We start from the raw sequence: 22,869 nt of genomic DNA, 5'->3' as shown, positions 1-22,869 counted from the left end.
TGTCACTTTCACTGTTCAGCTCTGAACATTGAGTAACATCATCAACACAGTGAATCTTGCCCTCACTCACCCTTCTTTTGCTTTTGAGACACACTTTTGCAAAGTGATTATTAGTTCCACAAGCTCTGCATGGTTTTCCGTAGGCAGGGCAGTGCTCTTTGCCACGTGTGTGTGTATTCCCACAGTAGTTACATGTTACGGGGCTCTCTGTGTTCACAGTTCGTGGTGAATTACTCTGCCTCGATTGGTTTTGTCTGAATGTCTGCCTAGCAACAGCGTGAACAGTATCAACGTCGGAGCGTGGGGTTTCCGTTTCCATTGCTCTCATTCTCATGTCAGTGACTTCAGCAGTGCGGCACATTTCGATGGCAGTTACTAATGTTAAGCCTCTCTCTCTCAGTAGACGCCAGCGCGTATTCTCATTTGCAATTCCCAGTACTATTTTGTCACGAATCAGTTCATCTTTCAATCCCCCGTATTCACAAGTGGCGGATTCCTCTCTCAAACGGGTTACAAAGTTGTGTACTGACTCACCCTCTTCCTGTTTGCAGCTTCCGAAAACGAACCGCTCGTAAATGACGTTTCTGGCGGGTTTGAAGTAATTCTCCAATGCATCCAATATAGCCTTTGCATCACACTGTTGTCGTGCCGTGAGGGTGAGATTGTGCCGGTAGATATGCCTGCATTCGCTGCCCATTAAACTCCTCAGAGTTGCCGCTTGTACCTCGTTGGGTTTCTCATGTAGACCGGTCGCCAGCGCATAGTCCTCGAATTCATCCCTGAAGTTGTCCCAATTAGTATTCCAGTCCCCTGTGAGAACCATGTGATTTGGTGGCGGAATGTTCGCTGCCATAGCAATGGAATAGGAGATTTCTTTGCCTTCAGTCATGGAGGTAGGTAGTGATGCTAGCTAGCCAGCTAACAACGAATTGATCAGTGTTGTGAGTAGGAAACGGCTTGTGTTCGCATATGGAACGTAACTGCGCCTATACTGTACTTAGCTACAAAAATAACAAACGTGTGTTTTCCGAGCCACTTCTGATACCATGTTTCTGTATGATATGTCGGATTAAGGAATAAAGACAGACACCAATGTTAAGTTCAATAGCCTTGTTAAGCATTGTACAAATCCCTACGCGTGGAGTCTGGGGAACAGTCCAACTAGTCGATTACCTATCAACTAGACTCCGTAACAGCTCGGTACATTCAGCTTGTCAACCCTTCTTACAAAAGCAAGTAGTGATGAAGTCAATCTCTCTTCCACTTTGAGCCATGAGAGATTGACATGCATATCATTAATGTTAAGTGTACTTTTAAGGGCCAGCCGTGCTGCCCTGTTCTGAGCCAATTGTAATTTTCCTAAGTTCCTCTTCGTGGCACCTGACCACACTACTGAACAGTAGTCCAGGTGTGACAAAACTAGGGCATGTAGTAGCAGCAGCGAATGTGGATCCCTAATACATACAAATTGAAATGTGTTAGTCACATGCGACATCTCAATTGGGCAGAGGGGGGCGCTGAATCATTCATGGTGGACGACATGTTTACTATTACTATTCCCTTTCTCTGTCACAATTCTCTTGAAGAACAATCACAATCATCATTTTGAAGTGTCACTTTCAGAGGAGAGTATGAAATGGGCGTGTTCGGTAACAGCGCTACAGTATACCAGTTAGGCTATCTACGTTGGAATACTTCCTTATTCCGAGCTACAGTCGCCGAGGATTCAGTTGTACCTTCCAGTCATCTGAAGAATGTGTAGTACATTGGAGTAACTGCTCTTCAGATACTTGTATAAACGGTCAGTAAGATTGACTCAATTTAAATGGAGTAATTTCGTATGCAACCACTGTAGGCAACTCGATATTAGTTTACACTAGACTGTGGACAGTGTAATACAATATAATTGTTAGAGACATTGTTGCCAGTTGCTATGTGATTTTGGTTCCAGACAGATAAAAAAAAGAAAAAAAAGATTTGTATTTGTCACATGCGCCGAATACAACGGGTGTAGACTTTACCGTGAAATGCTTGTTACGAGCACTTCCCAACGATGCAGTTAAAATATAATAATAACACAAAATTAAATAGTAACACAAGAGTAATAAAATACACAAAAATATAGCTATGGAGTACCAGTACCAGATCAATGTGCAGTGGTACGAGGTGATTGAGGCAGGATAAAGTAACCAGGCATCAGGATAGATAACAATATGAATCAAGAATATAGTGTGTGTGTGTCAGTGGAGTCTGTATATTGTGTGTGTATAGAGTCAGTTCAAGATAGGGTCAATGCAGATATTCAAGAGTTACCCGGACTTAACTGTTTAACGTTAGCAGTCTGACCGAAGTCGCCCTAAAAAAGACATAATAAAATTATATTTACACTTACTTTACCGGTTGTACATGCTGTTGGTCCTTTTGACGGTAGGAGGTGGAGATAGGTTATCCACAGGAAACTGTTGTTTACTTGACTTTTTGCGGCGCCGGTACTGACCAAAATGGTTGACCTTTTATCCCATTACAAGAAGGTCCATTCCAGTATTCTATATCCCAATACTATGGTGATATCACTGAGCTGGATGTTGAATTATCGTTAAAAACGGCATAAAAAAATATCCCAACGTTTTTTTTTAATGATTCATTGTTTTGGGGTGGTTTCACAAGACAACACAAACATCCTAAAATGAATTGATTTCAAAAGCTGTGTATACCTCTACACAGAGATATGCCTCTGCCTATCTGTTACTTATTTATACATTAGAACCTTTAAAGCCATGCTTTGAGTGTGACAACACAATGGAATGGTTGTGACCTCACATTCTCATAATACAAGTGAATGATCAGAAGGATATAATAATACTTTATTTACTTCTGTCCCTGACAGGGTGCCTGCTAGTCACACAATTTATGCATTGCTTGTCAGCAGGACCATTGTTCACTTTAGAAGAGGAATGGAATTTAAAGGAGATGGGAAGGACAAGTTCTTCATAGTGACACGGGGGAAGGCGAGAAAAGGCTTCTCCAGAGGATGTATCGGCCGTGTGGAAGCAGTGTTGCATAAAGGAGAGCTGATGGGACTGTTGTACGGAGGTGGCAGCAGTGGGAATCCTAAGAGCGGGGACATGGTGAAGAGGGAGGACACGTACCCCCTCACCCGACACCAGGCCCAGCTGCTGCTCTTCGTGTCCCCCTCCAGCAAACGCCTGGAGCTCCTGTGTAACCCCCAGCTCTTTTCAGCCATCTGTGTACTGTCTCAGGATGACTTGGTAGTGGTTAAGCACAAGAAAGGTCACCAGCCAGGCCTGGTTCGGAACCTGATGCTGATCGGTAAGAAGGAGAACCAAGGGGACCTGCTGATGCTGGGCTTTGAGGTTGAGTTTGTGGTGAGTATGCAACTTCTACAAATATGGTATGCAAGCCCATGTCAGCATAGGGAATGAATTCCAGCATTTTGTCCAAAGTATAAGCACATAATCAGGAATTTCAACTGTCTGTTTGATCCTCTCATCAATAAGAGAAACATTTTAGCCTATTGATGTCACAGTATGGCAGACACTGTGAGCTGTACCTGTCAAGTACACCTGAACCTCTCATTGATTTACATGAGTGATAGCAGGAGACAAGAATGTTCCTCTCAGGGGAAGATCCAAAATGTTATCTGATTAGTTACAGCACCTAACTTTTACGTAACATCTGAAACTTGATAACATTATCTGAGCAATTGGCAGTTGCTCAAAAGCAGTTTTGTTGTATTTCCGGCTCGCCAGTAAAAATTCTCAGCACAGCTACTGTATGGGATTGGGTGTACTTGATTTACTGATTTACTGTAATTGTCCTGTTTCCTTTCCATTTCAGCAGGACTCTGATCAAACAGTGTCCCCTAAGAAGCCAGCCCCTCTCCCCCTGTTCAGTGCAGCAGACATTGTCCAGGTTGTCCCAGCATACTCTGTAGACATTGGCCCTCGCTGGAAAGACAGTTATTCAGAGGGTTAGTACTGTATGTTTATCTTCTGGTGTTCAATGCCCATGTATTCTCATGGATTAGTATGCAAGCACATAGACCTACATGTATTTGTTTACCAAATATGACACATTTACCTGGTTTTTCTTTTTTTCCAACACACTAGCCTACATCAGGGATGGGCAACTGGCGGCCCTCCTCTTGTATGACCGTGGGCCAATTTATTTTGGGAAGGGGGGCTCAGTCAGGTTCTCAACTTACTGTTGAGAGTTAGAATAGTAAAATACACAAGGTGCAGTTTGTGGTTGTGCATCAGCAGTCACTCAATTAGCCCATGTCAGCTCATTTATTTTAGATTGGTAAGTTAGTCTAGCGACCAGCTATCTCAACTTGTAGTAAGCATGGTCGAATTACCAACCGGGGTGGGGCCCATTGATCATCAGTTATCATATTAAAAACGGCAAATATTTGCCTCCACCCTATAGCAAAATGTGTAGAATTGCAGGAAATTTGCTGTAAAACTGCACATTTTTCTCTCCGCCCCATGGCAAAATGAGTAGAATTACATGAATGAGTTAGAAAATTGCTAAATTTTCTCTCTGTACCATGGCAAAAGGTGTAGAATTGCAGGAAATTAACCTTAAATCTTAAAATGTTTGTCTTTGCTGTCACGAGCCGCTAAAATGTTTTGCTCGCAAGGTGGGGGTATGTAGACCCACAAGTCAAAGTTGCCCATCCCTGGCCTACATACTGTACATGTTTTCTTGAAAGAAAGCAGAGCAATGGTACCAGGAAAAGAATATCAGCTTTCAGAATCCTGTGGCTTGGTCTCATTTTTAACATGCTTTGCAAAGACCCATGTGGCTCAGTTTGTAAAGCATGGCACTTGCAACTCCAGGGTTGTTGGTTCAATTCCCACCGGGTGCCAGTACAAAAAAGTATGAAAATGTAAGTTGCTCTGTATAAGAGTGCCTGCTAAATGACTAAAATGTAAGAAGACAGAATTGGTCCCGTGTGGCTCAGTTGGTAGAGCATGGCGCTTGCAACGCCAGGGTTGTGGGTTCATTCCCCACGGGGGGACCAGGATGAATATGTATGAACTTTCCAATTTGTAAGTCGCTCTGGATAAGAGCGTCTGCTAAATGACTTAAATGTAAATGTAAATGTTCTTTGAATGATTATCATCACTTTCAAAGTTAATCTGTAGGACTTGCTGTGAATTGGTACCCCTACAAGCAAAAGATCCCCACCTCCCCCTTGTAAATGTTATTGAATGGCAATGAGCAGCACCTGTGGCTAGACAGTGGGGCATAGAGCAGTTCTTTATACAGAACTGGTAAAACTGGCTGAGGTGCTCTGGAATGTAGCAGCAGAGCGCCATCACATGCTCTGGAATTTGTGTATATTGCATGCTCTGAGCTCTCTGCATACCTCTTGTGGAGATAAACAGACATGTTTACCACAGGTCAGTCTCGTGACAAGGAGAGAAACCATGTGATGTGTCATTTTTACCCCTCTTCAACTTCTTCTCCCCCAGGTCTAAACAGAAAGGCGGTGTCACGTATCAACTCCATGCCTAATATGGGATCTCGTGGACGACAAGTGAAAGATATAAACCATTTAGACCAGAATGTCACCCAAACCCCAACCCAAAGCCCGTCACACCACCCTTTTGAGGTGGGATCCATAGTGGAGGTAACATCCAACACTGGGATAACTGTATATGGGGTGATCCGTTGGATGGGCGTCCTTTCAGAAAATAAAAACGACTGGGCCGGAATTGAGCTGGTGAGTGTAAGATGTGAACTGTGTAAGCAATGTTCTTGAGCTTGCCTATTATTCTACTCTGAGATGTAAATATCTCAATCAGTTTTGATTCCTCAGCAACTCTTTTGTGGTTTTGCCATCAGGATTATGAGGTGAATAATTGCTCAGATGGGACGTATGGAGGCCAGCAGTATTTCACTTGTAAAGGGGGCAGGGCCTTGTTTGTGCCCCTCACAAAGTGCAGTCCAGATGGAAGGTTCTTATGTCCCCCCTCTGAAAAGGAGACCCTCAAAGCGACAGATATCCCCCCAGGTTAGACACCAATTATATAGGTCCTAATCCCACTAACACACACATAAACAGTGTAGATAGGCTATTATTACAATGCCATAACCTAATAAGCATTAGTTTGCAGCTCCCACCCTAAACCAAACACACATTGAATCAAACACCAACCAACAGCAGATATAAAACATGTACCAGTTTTATTTCTATTATAAGTAGTACTTCATAATGTTTTTGTATGGTTTGTATCAGTCATTCCATTGGAGGAAACAGACGAGAACGTCCCTCCTATCCCTGAGTCGGAAGCCCTGTCTTTGCTCGTGGGCAAGATGAAAGGGATCCAGGGGCACTATAACTCCTGCTACCTCGATGCCACTCTATTCAGGTAAACTTAACTCAATCCCCTCTGGTCAAATGGTTTTTCTGTAGGTCACTGTTCCTAACTCTCATAATTGTATAAAAATGTGACACTATTTATTGGGCATCCTTTTCATTGAGCCCAGTTTATTGTAGTAAAGGACTTAAAGTTGCACCATGACCACTGCCAATATAATAAATCTACTACTTCTCTCCACAGTCTGTTCAGCTTATCTATGACCCTGGACAGTGTTTGCCACAAACCAGCTGGCACAGAAAAGAGCATATCTCGCTCTCTGAAGAAAGACATTGTCAACCGTTTGCGCAGGTATAAACATTGTCTGTGCTTGCAGTTTTCTAGATCCTCTTGACCCTCATGCAGGCCTGTATTATCAGCTGGTCTTCAAATAAGGGCGTTATGACATTGTAATTCAACCTAGACTGAAACACAACAGCCTTTATGTGGTTGTAATGCATGTCTGATATTACTCTGCCACATTGGTAGTGTATGTTCAGGTATATGCACTTCATATGAATGTGCATCTCTGTGTGTTTGTGTTATGTGAAAGTGTGTATCTTCGTGTGTGGCCACCAAGAGTGACAATCGTGTGTGTGTTATCCACAGACAAGGTTTTGTGCCTGCTGAGAGCGTAATGAACTTCCGCAAGCAGCTCGGGTGTGACACCTTTGTAACAGAAGAGAAAGGTACGCTCACACACTTCTCAGAGTGCTGATTCTATAGGTCTCTGATTCTATAGGTCTCTGATTCTATAGGTCTCTGATTCTATAGGTCTCTGATTCTATAGGTCTCTGATTCTATAGGTCTCTGATTCTATAGGTCTCTGATTCTATAGGTCTCTTTACTGTCGTGTTTAAACAGAAATGAAATACCAGCCAAGGGAAATTATGTCTGAATTAGGATTTTTAAATGGCTGCAGTGTCTCTGATTCCACCTAAATGGTGTTATCCTGCCTCCATGCAGACCCTGAAGAGTTCATCACAATCCTTCTACAGCGGGTGCTTTGCATGAAGTCATTGCTTAAACTCAGGTTTGAACCAGTTCACCTTTCTCTAGTTGACCTCCTAACCAATATATTTTCTCTTTCTTGCATGTTATGCTGTAGGCCACTTATTTATCCTTGCTTCCCCTCCTCACACTTCTTATCTCCATTCTCTGGGATTCTGAGTGTCTGTTAGACCTTATTTGACACTGCCATGACTGAGTTGCTTAGCTTGATTGTTCTCTGGGCCTCAGGTCGAATAACGACACATCTCAGGATGCCTACACATTCCAGATTATTCTGGATAAAGAGCAGGTGACACAGACTCCCACTGTCCAGCAGCTCCTGGATATCTCCTTGCTGTCTTGTGGCCTCAAGTTTGAGGAGGTGGGTGATACTGTGCAAGGTTATCTAAGGAGCAATATTTACAAGGCCTTGTAGTCAGCGCACCTTTTGTTTAGAAGGAAATCACTTTGTTTTAATATTCAGGCACTGTGCAGTCAAAAACATGATTTTCCTGTGTTTTATATATATTTCCACACTATGAAGTTGGAATAATACTGTGAAATTGTGAAAATTATGATCATGCCCTTTTAGTGTAAGAGCTGTTTGAGAAGACTGTCTGAAATTTCTGCCTGTTTTGATGGGATGGAGTTTTGGCTTAGTAAATTGACTTAATAGACCAATAAGAAATAGAGTTCCAAACCTCTCTGCCAATAACAACTAGTTTTCTGTTTTCCCCTCCCCACTCAAACCACCCCCAGATAGTCCTAGCAAAATTCTTGCTTGAGAAATTGCTCTAACAATTTTCATTGAAAACAATCACAGTAAGGCAGAGTACTTATTTGTTACCCAGCAATGATTTGATATTCAGATAAAAAAGGCTCCATTGGACCTTTAATGTCTCTAATATGTCCCTCAGATCCCATCCTGCCTCATGGTCCACATGCCAAGGTTTGGGAAGAAGTACAAGATGTTCCCCCACATTATCCCCTCAACAGAATTTGACATCACAGATCTTCTATACAACTGTGAGTTTCAGCACAATCGCATAATCACACATCTGAAACGTATACCTATGAATAAAAGTAAGGTCATGCAGTAACTCCCTACGCATAGCTTACCATAGTAAACTGTCTTCAGGTTGAGTGACACTTTTCCACCTTCTTCTCCCATCAGCCCCCCGAGAATGCTTCCTCTGTGGGCGTTTGGCAGAGTACGAGTGCTCCCAGTGCCTACAAGACCGCAAGCTCCAGCCAGGAAGAATCAAACAGTATTGCACTACCTGCAAGACACAGGTATACAGTAGGGTCAGAAAGTACTGCCACCCTTGATAAAGATGAGCAAAAATGACTATATAAAATAAATAAATACTGAGCTATAGTGTATGGAGAAAAAAAGGAAATTATATTATTTTATACAAATACAATTGCTCAGAGAAATGTTGTTTAACAAGTAATACTTTTTTCTCTCAAAAAGGTAGGGGTCAAAATGATTGATACCCCTGTTTTCCATACCTTGCGAGGATAATAGCACTGAGCCTTTTTCTATAATGTTTTATGAGTTGGAGAACACATTGGGAGGGATCTTAGACCATTCCTCCATACAGAATCTTTACAGATCCTTGATATCCTTAATCTGCGCTTACTGACTGCCAGTGGAAGCAAAATAGCCCCATAATGTCAAATATCCACCACCGTATTTTACAGTAGGTATGGGGTTATTTTCTGCTTATGCATTCTCATTTTGTTGCCGAACCCACCACTGGTGTGCGTGGCCAAAGAGCTTTATTTTCATGTCATCCAACAAATGTAAACTCCAGTAGTTTGCTAAACGGCATTGGCACTTGGATTGGAACCGGTGCTATGGTCAGATGACATGAAAATAGAGCTCTTTGGCCACACACACCAGTGGTGGGTTCGGCATCGAAATGAGAATGCATAAGCAGAAAATAACCCCATACCTACTGTAACATACGGTGGTGGATATTTGACATTATGGGGCTATTTGGCTTTTTTTAGCATACAATATAGCTCAGTATTTGAAATATTTATTTAATACAGTAATTTTTGCTCATCTTTATCAAGGGTGTCATTAATTTCAAACCCCACTCTACACAGTTAAGCAGCATGACTCTGAGCTACAGCTTTTCTACCTGCAAGTATATTGATTTCATCTCCTTTATCTAACTGAATCTCCCTTTCTACTTTCCCTCTTCCCAATCCTCCATCTCCACTTCTCCCTTTGTGACAGGTGCACACTCATCCCTCTCGGCAGAGCCACTGCCCTAGAGCCCTGGTAGTGCCAGCGGAGGTGCCAGCAGATGCCCCTGTACCCAGGCACAAAATGCAGTTGTTCGCTGTGCTCTGTATCCACACCAGCCACTATGTGTCCTTTGTGAAGTATGGCCCTGGCCCTCGCTCCTGGCTCTTCTTCGACAGCATGGCAGACAGATGTGGTGAGATTAACCTCAAAGAACACAGTTACAATACATTACCAAAAGTATGTGGACACCTGCTCTTCGAACATCTCATTCCAAAATCATGGGCATCAATATGGAGTTGGTCCCCCCTTTGCTGCTATAACAGCCTCCACTCTTCTGAGAAGGCTTTCCACTAGATGTTGGAACATTGCAGGGACCTGCTTCCATTCAGCCACAGGAGGGCGATTAGGCCTGGCTCACAGTCAACGTTCCAATTCATCCCAAAGGTGTTTGATGGAGTTGAGGTCAGGGCTCTGTCCAGGCCAGTCAAGTTCTTCCACACCGATCTCAATAAATAAGTTCTGTATGGACCTTGCTGTCTGCACGGGGGCATTGTCATGCTGAAACAGGAAAAGGCCTTCCCCAAACTGTTGCCACAAAGTTGGAAGCACAGAATCGTCTAGAATGTCATTAAATGCTGTAGCGTTAAGATTTCCCTTCACTGGAACTAAGGGGCCTAGCCCGAACCATGAAAACAGCCCCAGACCATTATTCCTCCTCCACCAAACTTTACAGTTGGCACTATGCATTTGGGCAGGTAGCGTTCTCCTGGCATCTGCCAAACACAGATTTGTCTGTCGGACTACCAGATGGCGAAGCGTGATTCATCAATTCAGAGAACGCATTTCCACTGCTCCAGAGTCCAATGGCAGAGAGCTTTCCACCACTCCAGCCGATGCTTGGCATCAAGCGTAGAGATGTTAGGCTTGTGTGCGGCTGCTCGGCCATGGATATCCATTTCATGAAGTATCCGACGAGCAGTTATTGTGCTGACATTGCTTCCAGAGGCAGTTTGGAACTCGGTAGTGAGTGTTCCAACAGAGGACAGACGATTTTTACGAGCTACGTGCTTCAGCATTTTGCGGTCCCGTTCTGTGCGCTTGTGTGGCCTACCACTTTCGCAGCTGAGCCGTTGTTGCTTCCAGCACTTACAGTTGACAGGGGGGGGGGGCAGAAATATGATGAACTGACTTGTTGGAAAGGTGGCATCCTATGACGGTGCCACGTTGAAAGTCCCTTAGCTCTTCAGTACGGGCCATTCTACTGAAAATGTTTGTCTATGGAGATCGCATGGCAGTGTGCTCAATTTTATACACCTGTCAACAACGGGTGTAGCTGAAATAGTCGAATCCCCTCATTTGAAGGGGTGTCCACATACTTTTGTATCTTTGTCTAAGAATCTTGTCTGTTGCCATCAAAAGTTTATTTCAAAACCTATTGAGTGGATGTCGGGTTGGTAAAACATTATTCTAAAAGGAAGAACAGACCGCTAAATCCATTTCTTCTGAGGTGCCGAACAAATAATAGTTTCTGTTCAATTGCAGACTTTTCCTTGCCTTATCACTAGATACCCAATGACTTCCTTTGTCTTTGAACCTGATGTAGAGAACACTGCAACCTGACGTAAATGTCTAGTCTTATCTGTCTTTCACTTGTCAGATCTCTAATCTTCAGTCCCCTCAGGTGATGACCAGAGTGGCTACAACATTCCAGAGATCAGGGCTTGTCCTGAGGTGGGTGACTTCCTGTCTCAGTCAGAGGAGGAGCTAGCGCGGGCTGACCCCTCCCAGGCTGGAGAGTCTGTCCGCAGGCTGCTGAGTGACTCCTACATGTGTCTGTATCAGAGTGCCTCCATGGCACTCTACAGATAAAGTCAGCACAAGGCTGAAGTGTACTGGGGAGAACACAACATTCTCACAACAATGCTACAATAACCTTGGTTTCAGAGTCGCCATGGCGTCAATTCATTTTCACAGAAATAAAACTGATGATTAGCTGAAGACCTTGAACTTTAAAGGCTTTTATGAGAACAGAAATATACACCAAGGTCTTCTCAAATGTTTTTCTTTGTCAATGTAGACCTATTTGACCTTTGTTTCAATAAAGATTGATTGATGAGGTTGGGGTTAGGAAGGGCAAGTGAACTATATTATTTTTTCCCTCATTGCCTACACCAACCATTTCCCACTCACTGCTTGTGTTTTGGCAATGTTTTATTGTTGCCAATTTTATGTAAACATACAGTATCGTATACTCTAGATCAGTGGTTCCCAAACTTTTTATAGTCCCGTACCCCTTCAAACATTCAACCTCCAGGTGCGCACCCCCTCTAGCACCAGGGTCAGCGCACTCTCCAATGTTGTTTTTTGCAATCATTGTAAGCCTGCCACGCACACTATACGATACATTATTTAAACATAAGAATGAGAGTTTTTGTCACAACCCGGCTCGTGGAAAGTGACAAAGAGCTCTTATAGGACCAGTGCACAAATAATAATCTAAAAATAATCAATCATTTTGCTCTTTATTTAGCCATCTTACATATAAAACTTGATTTGTTCATCGAAAATTGTGAATAACTTACCACAGGTTAATGAGAAGGGTGTGCTTGAAAGGATGCACATAACAATGCAATGTCGGGTTGTATTGGAGAGAGTCTCAGTCTTAAATCATTTTCCACACACCGTCTGTGCCTGTATTTCTTTTTCATGCTAGTGAGGGCCGAGAATCCACTCTCACATAGGTACGTGGTTGCAAATAGCATCAGTGTTTTAACAGCGCGATTTGCTAAGGCAGGATACTCAGCGCAGCCCAATCCAGAAATCTGGCAGTGGCTTCTGATTAAATTACATTTTCACATAACCGCTTGTTGCAATTTCGATGAGACCCTCTTGTTCAGATATTGGTAAGTGGACTGGAGGCATGAAATGGATAACGAATCCAGTTGCTTGTGTCATCCGTTTCGGGAAAGTACCTGCGTAATTGCGCACCCAACTCCGGTGCTTTGCTATATCACATTTTACTTTGTCCGTAAGCTTGAGTTCATTTGCACACAAAAAAATCATACAATGAAGGAAAGACCTGTGTGTTGTCCTTGTTAATGCAGACAGAGAAGAGCTCCAACTTAATCATAGCCTCAATTTTGTCCCACACATTGAATATAGTTGCGGAGAGTCCCTGTAATCCTAGATTCAGATCATTCAGGCGAGATGGGCCAGTCGTGAGAGAAAAGTCGTCTGACCGCTTGCATGATGACAAGTGAAAATGATGGTCAGTAAAGAAAACTTTAAGCTCATCTCTCAATTCAAAAAAACGTGTCAATACTTTGCCCCTTGAAAACCAGTGCATTTCTGTATGTTGTAAAAGCGTTACATGTTCGCTGTTCATATCATTGCATAGTGCAGAAAATACACGAGAGTTCAGGGGCCTTGCTTTAACAAAGTTTAACACTGTAGATATGGCTGGGAAAAGGCCAAAAAAACTATACAGACAATTACTTCATCAAACAACACTGTTTCACGACGCATCAGGGACATGGCAGGATATGTTTTCAAACAATTACTGCTTCGCATACAAGCCAGTGAATTCTTTGCATTACAGCTGGATGAGTCAACAGACATGGCGGGCCTGGCACAGCTCCTGGTATTTGTCCGTTACGTTTATGGGGGGTAAATGAAGGAAGACAACCTCTTCTGCAAACCACTGGAAACCAGGACAACAGAAGATTATATTTGTAAAGTACTGGACAGCTTTGTGACATCAAATGGACTTTGGTGGTCAAGATGTGTTGGTATCTGTACTGATGGCGCAAAAGCCATGACAGGGAGACATAGTGGAGTGGTAACGCGCATGCAAGAAGTTGCTCCAGACGCCACTTGGGTACACTGCAGCAACCACCGAGCCAAAGGAATGCCTGGCAGTTTGAAAGATAAGTCCTCCACAATAATATGAGGCTTGTCTGTCCTAGCCACTCGGTAGCTCACCATATAAGACGCTTCTAGCCCCTTATTAATTGTATATGTTGCTTCTATACATGTCTAACTACTCAAAAGTCGTCTTAATTCTCGTTCAAAAAACTCCCGTGGCTTATTTTTCAAATTGGCATGTTTTGTTTCTAATTGTCTGCGCAAGAGTGAAGATTTCATCGAGTTGTGAGATAGTACTTTTGCACATATAACACACTGTAGCTGAGGAAAGGCACTACTCCCAATATAAGTGAACCCCAAATCAATGTTGTGCTCGTGGAAGCAGAACAACGTGTCGTCGACAGGTGCAGGTGTAGTACTGATGGTAGTAGCAGTACTACCAGTAGAGCGGGTATGTGTCTCTATGGACGCGGGCCTTACTGTTTTAACCATTTGTCCATTTTAGAGCAAACGGAATGAGCAGAAGCTACATTTGGCTGCATACGGACCGTTAGTGGAATTCCCGTGAGAGAGTAACGGTGAATGTGATTGGATGTTAATTATTTGACTAGGCTACCTGTATTTGACATTGTGTTGTTATTTCGCTGAACACTAGATGGTTTAGTTTTATTTTTGGCAGTGAAACGAGGCTACTCAGGCGAGAAAAAAACCTCACCCAAATGTATAGCCCCGTTGGAAAATATAAATGGACTGTTTGAAAATGTGAAGAAAATACATTTTTATTAAAAAAATTAAAAAGTGAATCACATTTTTATTTGGCGTACCAGTTAGGGAATAGCTGCTCTAGATTTATAGAATTGGATCTATGATTAGGACTTCCAAAGGAATTCTATTGAATGTCAGTGTTTTTCAGCTTTTTTATATTGAAGGAATTAAAGAATGAATTATATACTCTGGTACCTTTTTAGGTTGTATTCACTGAACATGTTGTTGAAATGACAAGGTTGAGTTATCCATGCCTAGTTAAACTTGATTGAAACAGTGCTCGAAATGATCAGAATTTGCATTTAAACTATTAAAAAAATGATGGGATAATGAATTATCTGTGTTTTCTGATTTCATCCCGTCTTGTTTTGAATCTGTGTCATTCTGTTTTGGAGTTATGTCTCTCTCCGTTCTAAAACGCGCTCTCTGTTCGCACTTTTCCATGCTCATGTGTCCAGCATGGATCTTTGTCAAAATCTCTGAGACTGGTAAGAATAATGATTTTCTCTCCTTTGAAAATTATTACGTTGATCTGTGAAAGTTCATCACGATGGTTCCAGAATTCTGAGACGCTCTGAGGGCATTTTCTCCTCTCCTCAGGCCCTCCATCCTGTATGACTTTCCTCATCTGTGCGAGTTGTGAGTGTAACAGTTTTACTTTAGTCCGTCCCCTTCGGGGCGCGAACCAGGGATCCTCTGCACACATCAACAACAGTCACCCACGAAGCATCGTTACCCATCGCTCCACAAAAGCCGCGGCCCTTGCAGCGCAAGGGGAACCACTACTTCAAGGTCTCAAAGCGAGTGACGTCACCGCTTGAAAGGCTATTAGCGCGCACCACCGCTAACTAGCTAGCCATTTCACATCGGTTACATTAGTCCTTTTCTGTTTCTGCTTGGATCTCCTTCAGTTTTGTGTCACTAACTGGTAAGTTGCTGTACACAGTGTGCACTTGCATGTCCATGCCTTCACTGAGGCTGCTGTCCTTATAGGTAAGAAACTTCCTGGAGAGCGTGTCTGCGACAGGGATGTCTTTGCCTGGACGGTGAGTGATTGTGAAGTCGTATTTTGGTAGTTGAAGGATCATTCTCTGTAGCCTTGGCGGGGCTGCGGCTAGTGGTTTCCTCATGATTGACTCAAGGGGCTTGTGGTCGGATTCCACAATGACTTGTCGTCCATATACGTACGTACTGATGGAAACGTTTACATCCGAACAGAATGGCGTAGAGCTCCTTTTCGATTTGAGCGTAGTTGATTTCACAGTCTGTGAGAGATTTGGAAGCGTAGCCGATGGGCTTTCCTTCTTGCTGTAGCACTGCACCTAGTCCATACTTGGACGCGTCCACTTGGAGTCTGAGCTCTTTGTCAGGGGGTCGTAGTAGGCAAGGATTGGTCCTGGTTCTCTCGTGATCAAGTCTTTCACATTCTGGAAAGTAATGTCGTGTTGCTTGTCCCAAAGAAACTCACTGGACTGCTTTAGCAGTTGACGCAGGGGAGCATTAGCATTGGAGAGGCTGGGTGCGAACTTGGCTAAGTAGTTGACCATGCCAAGCACTGTTTCCAGCTCTGCACGGTTCTTTGGTGGCTCCATTTATTTTATGGCTGAGATCTTCTGTGGATCTGGCTTGATTCCAGTCGCTGTGAGAAGATGTCCGAAGTAGCTGACCTCTGTAGAGCCGACTGTGCTCTTCTCGGGGTTGAGCCAGACTCCTCTCTCGCTGGACCTTTGCAGCATCGCGAGGAGGTTTCGGTCGTGCTCCTCTTTGGTTTGACCATAGACAAGGATGTCGTCCACAATTGCCACAACTCCGTCGAGGCCTTTGTACACTTCGTCGATCTTTCGCTGAAACTCGTCTTGGGCTGAGATAATACCAAAAGGCAGGCGACGGAACCTGTAGCGTCCAAACGGTATGTTGAATGTTGTGAGCTTAGATGACTCTTCTGTGAGCTTGATAGCCCAGTAGCCTGATCTAGCTTCCATGACACTGAAGTAGTGTGCTCCCGCTAGCTTGTGTGTGATGCCATCTAGCGTCGGTAAAGGATAATGGGGGCGTTTGATAGCCTTGTTCAAGTCTCTTGGGTCGAGGCATACTCGGAGCTTGCCTGTGCGTGGTTTCTCCACCACCACTAATGCGTTTACCCAGTCAGTCGGTTCTGTAACCTTGGTGACTATGTCAGATTGCTCCATGCTCTCCAACTCTTTCTTCAGACTGGCACGGAGAGCAAGGGGAATCTTTCTCGGTGGGTAGACCACAGGGGTTGCGTCTGGGTCAAGGTGAATGGTACATTCTCCTGGGAATAATCCTATTCCTGTAAAAACATCAGCAAATTCCTCCAGTACATTTTCTGTCTCTACTGGTGCTGTCACTGATAAAATTAGCTTGATGAGGTCCATGTCTAAACATGCTTTAAGACCTAGCACTGCAGGTGCTCTAGTGTCAACAACGTAAAAGTCCAACATCATGTCACTTTCCTTGTATTTGCATTTGAAAGTGCATGTGCCTTTTACTGGGAGCTGTTCACCACCATAACCAGTCAGTCTGCGCGTGGTGGGCTGTAGCTCGCACTCAGATGTCAAGCTGTGTACTTATTCAGAGGAATAATGTTTACTAGTGCACCAGTGTCTAGTTTGAACTTTAGCTTTGTGCCTTGTGTTCCTATCTCAATGTCAGCAATGGCTTGCTCTGTCTCTGATATTTGACTTTTCTGTGTCACTGAATCAATAAACAGTTCATCAGCGTTTGACTCTTTGATTGACATTTCATCTTCACTCACTGTGTGTACTGTTTTTCCACAGTAAGCTCTGCACACTTTTGCAAAGTGATTCCATTTTCCACATTTAGTACACTGTTTGCCTTTAGCTGGGCAATTTCCTTGTTCGCCATGCACTTTGTATCCACAATATCCACATGTTTTGGGGCGTTTTGAGTCTGTGTCGCTCTGTTTTGGAGTTATGTCTCTTTCCGTTCTAAAACGTGCTCTCTGTGCACCGGAGGTGTGCTTTTGTAACGGATGTGAAATGGCTAGCTAGTTAGCGGGTACGCGCTACTAGCATTTCAATCAGTTACGTCACTTGCTCTGAGACTTAAGTAGGGTTTCCCCTTGCTCTGCAAGGGCCGCGGCCTTTGTGGAGCGATGGGTAACGATGCTTCGTGGGCGACCGTTGTTGATGTGTGCAGAGGGTCCCTGGTTCGTGCCCGTGTCAGGGCGAGGGGACGTACTAAAGTTATACTGTTACATTGATGCTGTTGACCCGGATCATTGGTTGCTGCGGAAAAGGAGGAGGTTGAAAGGGGGGTGAGTGTAACGGATGTGAAATGGCTAGCTAGTTAGCGGGTACGCGCTACTAGCATTTCAATCAGTTACGTCACTTGCTCTGAGACTTAAGTAGGGTTTCCCCTTGCTCTGCAAGGGCCGCGGCCTTTGTGGAGCGATGGGTAACGATGCTTCGTGGGCGACCGTTGTTGATGTGTGCAGAGGGTCCCTGGTTCGCGCCCGTGTCGGGGCGAGGGGACGTACTAAAGTTATACTGTTACACTTTGATGTCTGCCTGACTGCGTGCACTGCTTGTTCACGTGATGCGCTCGTGATGCCGCGCGAAATGGTTTTCATCTGAGCCAGTGCTAGCTCGTGAGATCTGGCTATGTCGATAGCTTTGTCCAGCGTTACCTCAGACCCAACATTCAAAAGTTTCTCTCTCACTCGCGGTGAGTGTATTCCAAATACAATACGGTCCCTGACCATCTCATCCTTGTTTGCATAATCACAGTCTTTCACAAGCAGACGCAGCTCTGTCACAAACTGTTCAAAAGACTCGCTAGCTCCTTGTACTTTCTCATGGAATTTGTACCTAGCGAAAATCGTATTGGTCTTCGGCACAACATATGCTTCAAAACGATCGTAGTATGTTTTCAGTACCTTTGATTCAGCCTCGGTAAGTGTCCATGTGTTGCAAATATCTCTCCCTTTTTCACCAATCCAGAGGAGCAGGTAGCTGCACTTTTCCTCTTCTCTTTCCTTCAGAGGACCCGTGAACATTAGCTCCACATGCTGTTTGTACTTACGCCATGCATCGGGTAAGTTTGTAGACTCCCAGTCCATTCGAGGTGAAGGAACTCCAGAACAATCCATCTTTTAACCTCTCTGGGATATGTGGGACGGTAGCGTCCCACCTAGCCAACATCCAGTGGAAATGCAGAGCGCCAAATTCAAATAAATTACTATAAAAATTATACTTTCATGAAATCACACATTCAATATACCAAATTAAAGCTACACTTGTTGTGAATCCAGCCAACGTGTCAGATTTCAAAAATGCTTTAAAAAAAAAAAATGCTGTTGGCAGTCCAATATGTCCCATAAACATCACAAATGGTCCTTTTGTTCGATTAATTCCGTCGATATATATCCAAAATGTCCATTTATTTGGCGCAATTGATCCAGAAAAACACAGGTTCCAACTTGCACAACGTGACTACAAAATATCTCAAAAGTTACCTGTAAGCTTTGTCCAAACATTTCAAACTACTTTTGTAATACAACTTTAGGTATTTTTTAACATAAATAATTGATCAAATTGAAGACGGGATGATCTGTGTTCAATACCGGAGGAAAACAATGTGTAGCATGCTTTCTGGTCACACGCCTCTAACAAATAGTACACTTCACTGGAGCCTCATTCTGAACATGGCTACTTCTTCATTTCTTAAAGGAAAAACCTCAACCAATTTCTAAAGACTGTTGACATCCAGTGGAAACGATAGGAACTGCAGGAAGGTCCCTTAGAAATCTGGATTCCCAATGAAATCCCATTGAAAAGAGAGTGACCTCAAAAAAAATAATATCTGAATGGTTTGTCCTTGGGGGTTTGCCTGCCAAATAAGTTATGTTACAGTCACAGACATGATTCAAACAGTTTTAGAAACTTCAGAGTGTTTTCTATCCAATACTAATAACAATATGCATATATTAGCATCTGGGACTGAGTAGGAGGCAGTTTACTCTGGGCATGCTTTTCATCCAAACGTGAAAATGCTGCCCCCTATCCTAGAGAAGTTTTAAGACCTTTTACTCTGACACCATGTCTTGTTTTGCACGCCTTGTACAAAATAATAAAATGCAGTACTACAGGATATTTCTTAACGTAGCTCTTTATTAGCTAGCTATAACTTGCATGTTCACCTATCTCCAACCATGATCAACTGACCTAACCATCTGGGTGGTCTTAACCAATCATAGCACAGTATGATACGGCGGTAAAATGCATCCAATTATAATTCAGTATGTTTACACATATGAATATTACACATCCCAATTGTGCTTTATATATACACCCCAGTTCTTAAATAACTGATGATAAATGTGTTTCGGGTATGGAAAGGAGAGATGCATGCTGTAGGGGTCTCCAACAAGTTGATCGTGAGCTCGCAGCCCACCTATGAGCAGTGGCCGTGTGTGGGTAAAATCACTGGGGAAGCCAAGCCTGGGAACAAAAGCAATATTACAACTTATGTGTTGTGATAATTGCGTTGTTTGCTGTATAACCTGTTAGTTCATGTGCCTTGACAATGTCATATATAGGCTTAAGGCCAAGACAATAAGAAGACACAGTGGCAGAATATATTCAACCACACCTTTGTTTCATCACAAAACAGGAGAGCAACATCTGTCTGGTGGAGTCCACTAAGCACATTTCATGTAACAAACAGTTGCTGGTCAATCAAGTTTATGTTTCTGAAATTTTCTGTGCTACTAAACAACTATTGATTTAGAACACCGGCGAGTTACAGCAAATCTAAAAGAAAACAGGAGCTGCCTCCACTATTCCAGAACCATTTCAACTTCAACATTTCAACATCATTAAATCACCTATTCTTAGTCTAAGACGGTACCGCTTGCCTTGCGGTAGCAGAGAGAACAGTCTATGACTAGGGTGACTAGAGCCTTTAGAAATGTTTTGGGCCTTCCTCTGACATTGCCTGGTATAGAGGTCCTGGAAGGCAGGAAGCTTGGACCCAGTAATGTACTGGGCCGTACGCATTACCCTCTGTAGTGCCTTGCGGTTGGAGGCTGAGCAGTTGCCATACCAGGCGGTGATGCAACCAGTCAGGATGCTCTCGATGGTGTAGTTGTAGAACTTTTTGAGGATGTGAGGACCCATGCCAAATCTTTTCAGTTTCCCGAGGGGGATTAGGTGTTATCGTGCCCTCTTCACGACTGTCTTGATGTGTTTGGACCATGATAGTTTGTTGGTGATGTGGACACCAAGGAACTTGAAGCTCTCAACCTGTTCCACTACAGCCCTGTCAATGAGAATGGGGGCGTGCTCGGTCCTCCTTTTTCTGTAGTCCACAATCATCTCCTTAGTCTTGGTTACGTTGAGGGAGAGGTTTTAATCCTGGTACCACACTGCCAGGTCTCTGACCTCCTCCCTCCTCACGTTGTCGGTGATCAGACCTACCACTGTCGTGTCGTCGGCAAACTTAATAATGGTGTTGGAGTCATGCTTGGCCATGCAGTCATGGGTGAACAGGGAGTACAGGAGGGGACTGAGCACGCACCCCGGAGGGGCCCCTGTATTGAAGATCAGCGAGGCAGATGTGTTGTTACCTACCCTTACCACAAGGGGATGGCCCGTCAGGAAGTCCAGGATCCAATTACAGAGGGAGGTGTTTAGTCCCAGGGTCCTTAGCTTATTTAAGCGCTTTGAAGGCACGATGGTCATGTACGCTGAGCTGTAGTCAGTTAATAGCATTCTCACGTAGGTGTTCCTTTTGTCCAGGTGGAAAAGGGCAGTGTGGAGTGCAATAGAGATGGCATCATCTGTGGATTTGTTGGGGCGGTATGCAAATTGGGGTGGATCTAGGGTTTCTAGGAGAATGGTATTGATGTGAGAGATGACCAGCCTTTCAAAGTAAGTAATGGCTACTCAGAAAGTATTACACTGTCAAGAGGAGTAAAACAAGGTAGTCCACTATCGGCATATCTATTAATTATGGCCATCGAAATGTTAGCTATTAAAATCAGATCCAACAATAATATCAAGGGCCTAGAAAACCAGGGCTTAAAAACAAAGGTCTTATTGTACACTGATGATTCATGTTCTCTTTTAATCCACAATTTGGTTCCCTCCACAGCCTCATAGATGATCTAGATACTTTTTCTAACCTCTCTGGACTACAACCAAATTATGATAAGTTATTATGCAAATTATGATATTATGCATTGGCTCACAAAAAAATATTTTTACATTACCGTGTAGTTTACCAATAAACTGGTCTGACGGTGAAGTAGACATACTCGGTATTCATATCCCGAAATAATGAAATCATCCCACTACAATACATTTTAATAGAAAGTTGGCAAAAATAGACAAGATCTTGCTACCGTGGAAAGGAAAATACCTGTCTATTTGTGGGGGAAAAATCACCCTGATTAACTCTTTAGTCATATCCCAGTTTACCTTTGCTTATGGCCTAGCCTAGACCTAGCGACTTATTTTTTAAATTATATAAGCAAAAAATAATACAATATTTTATTTGGAATGGCAAGCCAGAAAATTAAACGGTCCAATTTATATAATGAATATGAATTCGGAGTGCAGAAATGATTAAATATTAAGGCATTAGACCTCTCACTAAAGGCTTCAGTCATACAAAAGTTATACTTAAATCCAAACTGGTTCTCTAGCAGATTAGTAAGAATGTCTGCTATGGGCGGTAACAATATCATGCTCTTTTTGACCAAACAGCATCAGATAGATGGGCTACACCTACAGAGAAAGAGGGGCGCTGTTGTTTCACTCGCTCGATGCTCTCTCCGGTGAGATACATTCAGGCTCTTGTAAATTGAAGTAAATTTAAGAAACACAGAGAAACAAAAGATACATTATTTTGTCTGTTTTATTTTTTTCTAGGTAAAGTTTTTGAGGAAGCCTGGCTTCCCTTGGCATCCATGAATACACGCCACTGTTAGGACATGAATGTTACCTGGGCTAGTTGAAATCATGGTATGCTGGCCATTGCCCAAAATCCTTATGTTCCATCCCTGCATGTCAGTGCCTTTTAGACAATCCCCCTATCAATGTTGGTCCTCCTCAGTGACCCCACAGCTAATGGTTTTAACTTTCCTCTTTAGAATTAGAATCAGATGTACAGTTGTATAGCTCATGGCTGCTTTGAGCAAAACATGTACAGTACCAGTCAAAAGATTGGACACACCTACTCATTCAAGGGCTTTCATTTCTTTGTACTATTTTCTACATTGTAGAATAATAGAGAAGACATCACACCTATGAAATAACACATATGGAATCATGTAGGTACCAAAAAAGTGTTAAACAAATCAAAATATATTTTAGAGTTTCCAAAGTAGCCACTCTTTGCCTTGAGTACAGCTTTGCACACTCTTGACATTCTCTCAACCAGCTTCACCTGGAATGCATTTCTAACAGTCTTGAAGGAGTTCCCATATATGCTGAGCACTTGTTGGCTGCTTTTCCTTCACTCTGCGGTCCAACTCATCCTAAACCATCTCAATTGGGTTGAGGTTGGGTGATTGTGGAGGCCAGGTCATCTGATGCAGCACTCCACCACACTCCT

At 43.2% G+C, this 22,869-nt stretch overlaps 1 protein-coding gene across 7 annotated transcripts; it reads left to right on the top strand.

Annotated features, from left to right (window-relative positions):
* The first annotated feature begins 1,249 nt into the window (after positions 1–1,249).
* Positions 1,250–14,602, top strand: LOC139535591 (ubiquitin carboxyl-terminal hydrolase CYLD-like). Of its 7 annotated transcripts, none has more exons than XM_071335156.1 (14): positions 1,250–1,801; positions 2,930–3,386; positions 3,859–3,991; positions 5,502–5,752; positions 5,875–6,043; positions 6,269–6,401; positions 6,594–6,701; positions 6,999–7,078; positions 7,356–7,422; positions 7,629–7,761; positions 8,297–8,405; positions 8,554–8,672; positions 9,628–9,832; positions 11,312–14,602. In XM_071335156.1, exons 2-14 carry the CDS (start codon positions 2,955–2,957, stop codon positions 11,506–11,508), a joined length of 2,136 nt encoding a protein of 711 aa, XP_071191257.1. In that variant the 5' UTR covers positions 1,250–1,801; positions 2,930–2,954; the 3' UTR covers positions 11,509–14,602. The 7 variants fall into 7 exon arrangements, with proteins under 7 accessions (XP_071191257.1, XP_071191259.1, XP_071191263.1 ...); XM_071335158.1 differs by having other exon boundaries at positions 2,927–3,386; XM_071335162.1 differs by having other exon boundaries at positions 2,888–3,386; positions 3,862–3,991; positions 11,321–14,602.
* Positions 14,603–22,869: the final 8,267 nt, after the last annotated feature.

This window comes from Salvelinus alpinus, chromosome 12, assembly GCF_045679555.1.
Source record: "Salvelinus alpinus chromosome 12, SLU_Salpinus.1, whole genome shotgun sequence".
NCBI classification, from domain to species: domain Eukaryota; kingdom Metazoa; phylum Chordata; class Actinopteri; order Salmoniformes; family Salmonidae; genus Salvelinus; species Salvelinus alpinus.
Note: the sequence above shows the minus strand (reverse complement) of the source record. Positions and strands in the feature narration are given on the sequence as shown.

What these genes read in the sequence shown, in the direction of transcription:
- LOC139535591 (XM_071335156.1), top strand. Translation starts at nt 2,955, where the DNA reads ATGGAATTTAAAGGAGATGGGAAGGACAAGTTCTTCATAGTGACACGG. An exon ending in ATTGTCAACCGTTTGCGCAG is followed by an intron (nt 6,702 to 6,998) that starts GTATAAACATTG and finishes TGTTATCCACAG; the next exon opens with ACAAGGTTTTGTGCCTGCTG. An exon ending in GTGGCCTCAAGTTTGAGGAG is followed by an intron (nt 7,762 to 8,296) that starts GTGGGTGATACT and finishes TATGTCCCTCAG; the next exon opens with ATCCCATCCTGCCTCATGGT.